The sequence below is a fragment of the Lathyrus oleraceus genome, chromosome 4, assembly GCF_024323335.1.
Source record: "Lathyrus oleraceus cultivar Zhongwan6 chromosome 4, CAAS_Psat_ZW6_1.0, whole genome shotgun sequence".
In the NCBI taxonomy this organism is placed as follows: Eukaryota; Viridiplantae; Streptophyta; class Magnoliopsida; order Fabales; family Fabaceae; genus Lathyrus; species Lathyrus oleraceus.
Genome location: NC_066582.1, coordinates 412,702,918 through 412,710,238, shown reverse-complemented (window position 1 = coordinate 412,710,238; position 7,321 = coordinate 412,702,918). Strand labels below are relative to the sequence as shown.

Sequence of the window (7,321 nt, the reverse complement as noted above, 5' to 3'; positions counted from 1 at the left end):
AAGTATATTAAAGCATTTTCAGAAGTAAGAGATCCACATGGAGATAATAACTTGGTTAGAAAAATAAAAAACACTCATACCACCTGTTACTATATAATCCCACAGATGTCATATTGATACAAGTGAAGATGAAGATGAACCAACCCAATTTATCATAGCAATCCAATCCAACAACCACCATAGGATTCTGTCGGTAACTTAATTTATTATATATTTATATTCATTATTTTCAAACACCACTATTCCACCTATTAGCAAACTAAGAGTCAACTACCTAAAAGCACTTGAATAATACCTAACAGCATTTAAATAAAATAACATTTTTCCCCCAAAACCATAAACTTATATCTATCTAATAAATTCTATAAGGTTATTAATCATATTTACAAACATACTTTACTTAACTTAAACTCATTAATCTCTTAAATCAAACATATAGTTTGTTGTTTCTATTGCAATCCATCGAAGAGATAACTTTAAGAGAGAAAAAAAATACAAATATTATATTGCAAAGAGATTACTACTATACCGCAATTTCCGTAAACCGACATGTGATATGTTAATAAAGTCTCTATATTTTGTGGTCCGTATTTTAATATAAAATTAACAAATCATACACAAAAGGATAAGAATAAAACCAATGAAAAAAACAACGATATGAATGAACAACATAAAATTTTATTATTTTATTCAAAGTTACATAGAATTATTACAAGATCAACACAAATACATAAACAACCTCATGATAAAGAAGAATCTAATAACTTATAATAAAAAACAAAAAAAATATGTACTAGTATTATTGTTTGGTAACATAGGTAAGAAGAGTTTTTGATAATATTGAAAATAGGATGAAATCTACCTTGTGTTGTTGCATAGCAAACAATTCAAAATCCTAGACCAAGCTATCCTTAAACGAGGATAAACCCTGTTGCTATATGATGTTGATTCTCTCATAACAGATTCCATGGTTTCCACAAAGAGATTCAAGCTTCTGATTGGTGGAATATAGAGAGTCAAAGGAACAACAGAGAAAGCAACTGTGAAGAACAATTGAAGCATTTTTGTGGGATAGAAGTAGAAAAGAATTTGAGTTTTTTTATCATAAATTGAATCCTTTATGACAAAAGGGTGTTTGGGTTTAGAAAATTGAGGCAAGAGAAAGAAGGTTTTGGTGAGATATAAAGGGCATTTAAGAGAAAAATGGTTGAGAGAAAAACAAACGTATTGACGAGTAACAAGTTCTAGAAATTAGAAGAAGAAATATATAAATATATTTTTTTGTTTATTGATAAATATCTAACAATAATTTGATTTTTGGTTTAATATCTTTTTAGTTATGTTGGTTAACGTGGAGCTACATATTGATCTTTTAATCTTTTAAAATATATTATATTAATTATTTTTTTAATTATTTTTTTAATTATTTATATATTTAATAATTAAATTAATTTTTAAATTTATGTTGTTAATTAGGTAAAAAAGTAATATTATACATTTTAAATATAATATGATTTTTTTTTAAAATTAAGGAATTAAAGTTAACCTACCAAATAAAAAATAATACTACAATTTTTTTTTCTTTCTTAATTTTTTGGTAATTTTTAATATGAATAATTTTAGTTTTAATTTTTATATCCTTTTATTTATAGTACTTCTTAATTTTGTAAAAGTTATAAAAAAATTCAACTCATTTTTCTATAATTATAAAACTTTAATTTAGTCAATTTTATTGATATGACACTATCACTAGTGGATGCATGATGGCCTGTATGACTTATTTTGTGTTGACTCATTATTTATCATTAATAAAAATTATATACAATATTTATCGTTTTCCCAACTAAATAATTGCATATGTTTTGTGATGAATGAGTAATAAAAAATAACTATTTTTAACTAGGACAACGAAAATAACTATATTTTCTATTTTGTTATGAATAAGAAACGAGAGTGTTAGGACTAATTTGAGAGGTTAACATGAAAAAAAAATTATATTAAAAAAAAAAATTAAGAGTAACATATTTTTGTCAGAAATACATTAGATATTTATCCAAAATTTTAAAGGTGGTAGATGTGTGAGTTCTCTCACTTGTAAATGTGCAAATCTCCATATTTTTAACTAATACAAAACTTTCTCACACTACTCACATTTGTTATTCTCAACATTCTTCTTCAAGTGAAGTCTATTCATAGTATCCCCTCAAATTGAAGTTCTTTTCTATCTCATAGTACTCCCCCTCATGTGAGGATACTTTTCATACAAGTGAGTCAAAGATTCATGATACCACTATTGAGGGTAATTCATGAGTTCAATACGAGGGAAAATTGTGTACTTTGAGGATTTTTCTTTAAGAGCAATACACCTTTGTAAAGAACGCATCATATACTCATCCAAAATCTTAAAGTGATAGGTATGTGGATTCTCTTACTTATAAATACTCAAGTATCCACATTTCTAACTAATTTGTGACTTCTCCACACTACTCACACTTATTAATGTATTTTTATTTATAAAAAATGGCTTCATATAAGAAAGTTATCTCTCAATATTTGTTTTTTTTTTGTTTTCTCTAATTTAAACATTATATAAGTGATTTTATAATTTATTATTGATATGAATAAGAAAATTTTAAAATTTTATAATTTAGTTAAATTGTATTTTATAAAGTAAAGTTTAATCAATATTGACTTTAAAAAAAAGAAGTTAAAGAATCAAAATAAACTCCAAAATTAACATACGGAACCTGAAAAAAATATTAAACCTTCTTTTTTTTCTTTTCTATACTTTATTTCTATAAGTTTGAAGCTCTTTTATATATATATATATATATATATATATATATATATATATATATATATATATATATATATATATATATATATATATATATATATATATATATATATATATATTATTGGGCTCACTTCCCACTTGGATATGAAGTTTCTTCTAAAATTTTATAATTTAGTTAAATTGTATTTTATAAAGTAAAGTTTAATCAATATTGACTTTAAAAAAAAGAAGTTAAAGAATCAAAATAAACTCCAAAATTAACATACGGAACCTGAAAAAAATATTAAACCTTCTTTTTTTCTTTTCTATACTTTATTTCTATAAGTTTGAAGCTCTTTTATATATATATATATATATATATATATATATATATATATATATATATATATATATATATATATATATATATATATATATATATATATATATATATATATATATATATTATTGGGCTCACTTCCCACTTGGATATGAAGTTTCTTCTTGTCACCCCTAAATTTTATTTCGCAACCCCAGACTCCCTATAGTTTTATCAAATACCTTTTATGATTTTTTATGTTTTTCAAAAACTGTTTGCTTTTTGGATTTTTGAATTTTTATCATATTTTTGAAGAATTTCACGAGTTTTTATCGGATATTTGTAAAAATTTGAGTTTTTATCGAATTTTTTAAAAAGTTATGATTTTTCAAAGAATGTAGGAGTTTTTATCTGATATTTTTATAGGATTTTTCAAAAAGTCTACGAGTTTTTACCAGATTTTTCAAAAAATATATGAGTTTATACCGAATTTTTTAAAATACACTATCAAATACTTCTAAAATCTACGATTTTTTATCAAAATTTTTAAAACACTATGAATTTTTACCAGATTTTTCAAAATACACTAGCGGATTTTTCAAAAAAATATGTGTTTTTATCGTATTTTTGAAAAACTCTGGTATTATTCCGTTTTTTTTTAAATCAGATATTGCATCACATTTTTAGAAAAATATGATATTGTACCAGACTTTTAGAAAATACGATAGTTTTAGTTTCATTTTTTTGCCTATCAAAATATATTATCGGATTTTTCAAATAAACCAGAAAATTACAAAATATACCAAAATTTTCGAATTACACTACCAAATTTTTCGTTCGCTCTTTTTAGTTAAATTTTGGCAAGAGTATTTTTCCCATTATGAAAATATGCGGGGGTGCTAGGTCAAGCTTAGAGGGTGGTAGGAAGAAACTTTGTTGGATACAGATAAGCATTTTTTCCTTTATGGTCCTATTAGGAGGTTTTAACTTGTCACTTTCCAACTTATACTCACCCCGACATATTTTTCTATTGACAAACAAAACTCTTATATTATTTACCACCCAAAAATTATAATTTGTAAAAAAAATTCACTTTCCTTACGTTGTTAAATATGAAATTTCCGGTAGTTAAAATCAAAATTTTCGATACGATTTTTTTTTTGCATTTTGTGAAAAGTTTGCATTTATACCGGAAATTTAAGAAAATTCAGTATATAGTATGGGAGAAAACATTAACTTTTACCGGGTTTTATGAAATTGCCGATGAAGAATTACCAGAAAAATTGAAAAATTCGATAATCTTTTGGAAAATAAAAAAATTTACCGAAAATTTTGGAAAAATTCGACAATCTCCCAAAAAACCGAAATTTTTCAAAAAATCGATATACCAGAAAATTTTCCCAAATTCAAAAAATTTGGTAGTATAAAACAATGATTTACTTGTGTGGTCCAGAATTGGAAGGCTCATCCACGAATTCCTGTACAAATTATACGCAGTTCTTCATCATTGACGCGATATGTTTTCTTTTTAACCTGTCAAGAATTTAAATGTTTTTTCGTCTTTATGATATTGATAGTCTATTATTTATATGCTATAAATGACAAAGATTTGCCTCCTGAGCCGAAGTATTAGCATGGGCACAGTCATTGGTAAACAACATGGTATTATTGTTGACATGTTCGTTATGATAACACAAAATGAAATGCAAGGGAGGATAGATAAATTGACTATGGGTTGTGAGAGAGAGGAGAAAACTACAAAAGAAAGAATACATTTGAAAGCAAAAGTTCCTCAGAAGGCATTTATAGTATGAAAGTTAAATGTCCTTTTAAGATGAGATATGTGCTAAGTGGTAGCGGTTGGAAGGTGATAGTTAAGTGCGGGTTGCACAATCATTAGACATCTAAGGATTTAGATGGCCATGACATACTAGGCAGTCTAAAAGATCATGAAAGACAGTTTGTGACTGACATGACGAAATACAATATGGCTTTGAGGTACATAGTTGCTGCTTTGAAAGACAAAGATCTATAAAACCTCATGAGTGTTACCCAAGTGTACAAGACTAGAGCTACATACAAAATGAGCAAGAGAGGTCCATTGACGGAAATGCAAATATTGTTAAATCTTATTCATGGAGAGAAATACATGTGCTGGACTAGAAATAGGGACGACTCAAATGTTGTTGCTAATATCTTTTGGACACATCCGGATTCGGTGAAGTTGTTGAATATGTTTTACTTGGTTTTGATTTTTGATTGCACATACAAAATAAATAGGTAATGTCTACCATTACTCTAAAAATCCAAAATTTGATTTATTTGATTGTTAGTTAGTTGTTGATTATGGACTATTGATTGTCGTATCCTACAGATATTGAATACCACTACTTAAGATTATTGGTGTTATGTTAACGAAGCTGACATTTTCGGTTGGCTTGCCTATTTAGAACATGAAAGGGGGGAGAACTTCAGATGGGCACTAGAGAAACTCAAAGAGTTGTTCTCTTCTGAGAATTTTCTACCAAAGGTTGTGGTGATGAACCAGGAAATTGCGCTGATGAATCCCATGGAAGTTGTGTTTCCAAATTTAACTCATATGTTATGTATGTTCCATATTTCAAAAAATGTTAGTATGAAGTGTAAGGAGTATGATAAATCAGAAAGATAAGAACTTATAATAGATCTATGGAACAACATGATGTACTCAAATAGAGAGACTAAGTTTGTGGGACACTTGAAGCATTTTGAGGTTGTTTGTGTTGATATCCCTTTATTTGTAAGTATGTGAGTGAAACATGGTTGACACCTTATAAGGAAATGTTTGTTGCTGCTTGGACTAATATAGTCACTCATTTAGGGAACACAACAACAAACAGGTATATGGATGTGAGTTGAAGTTATTACATTACTAAACATAATTTAGAATATATTTCTATTTATGGTTTTAGGGTAGAGTCTGCTCATTGGAGACTAAAAAATATGTTGACTACGAGTCGAGAAGATTTATGCTGAAGTTGAGATGCTGTGAACACCATGTTGAAGCTGCAACTATGATCAATCATAATATCGTTTCAAAAACATTGAGCATTTGTTCAACACTTCATTCTACACCAGATTATATGGTTTTGTTTCAAGATAATGTATACAGCACATTGTAAAGGAGCTAGAAAGGGTAAAATTTGTTGGTGACAACCAAGATGTATGTGGTTGCTTCATTTGAACAACACATGGGTTACCATGTGTGTGTCAACTCACCAGTTTCCAAATACAAGGTGATCATCTTCCTTTAGAATCAACCCATGCATCTTGACTGGAATTACATATTGAGGATCATGAGGTCAATCATGAAGATAGTGGTACACAGTTGGATTTAGAAGTAGAGTGTGAAAAGTTAAAGATATATTTTAGTACGTTGGATATTATAGGACAGAGGGTGTTGAAGAAAAAAGTTTGATAACTAACACATCCATCCACAACTTATATGTGTCTACCGCCAGTGAAGTACAAGTCAAAAAAGGGAGTTAAGAAGAGCATAAAGGGTCAAGAGAGTGATGCGCATCGTGATCCTTTATTGTGGGAGTATGTTGAGGGCTCGCATGGGAGTCAGACTACGAAGAGATCATGCACAAAACCAAATGGAATCCAACCATCAAGTATGTCAGATGGAAGTCAACCATCCACCAAATCTTAGAGACATGTATACTTATCTCAGTTTCCTAATTTCTCACATGCATACATTGATGACATTGTTGATGTTGATAAAGATGGAAATTATGGCTTTCGTGCTCTACTTATATGGGGATAAGAGTCATAGGTTTTGGTTCAACATAATGAGATACTAAAGTTCATCAACACCCTAAATTGTATTCTGAATTGTTCTATGACATAGTTTCTACAGTTAGGAATATGTTGCCAGTAGAAACCTTGGGTGCGCATGGTATGGATAAATGAATGATGATTCCTTATATAGGTTACCTTATTTCTTGTAGATACAGTTTCATATTTGCCTCCATTTCCAAGAAACTTAACATCACATTTTCCCCATTGCCTTAGCTCCACCTATGTATACGAGTAGGCATAAAATCAATATTGTTGGTTTTGTCAACAACAATCATTGGGTTCAGGTAAAGTTGAAACCTACTTATCCATTGCCTTCCATTGTAACACCTCAATTTAGTAAATTATTTTATTTTAATTTAATTATACTTTTTGTGTATTATTTG

General features: G+C 28.1%; 1 protein-coding gene across 1 annotated transcript; it reads right to left on the bottom strand.

Moving 5' to 3' along the window:
- Positions 1-658: 658 nt before the first annotated feature.
- LOC127075754 (uncharacterized) lies at positions 659-1,238 on the bottom strand. Its single transcript, XM_051017221.1, has one exon. It carries the CDS (start codon positions 1,060-1,062, stop codon positions 859-861), a length of 204 nt encoding a protein of 67 aa, XP_050873178.1. The 5' UTR covers positions 1,063-1,238; the 3' UTR covers positions 659-858.
- Between the last annotated feature and the right edge of the window lie 6,083 nt (positions 1,239-7,321).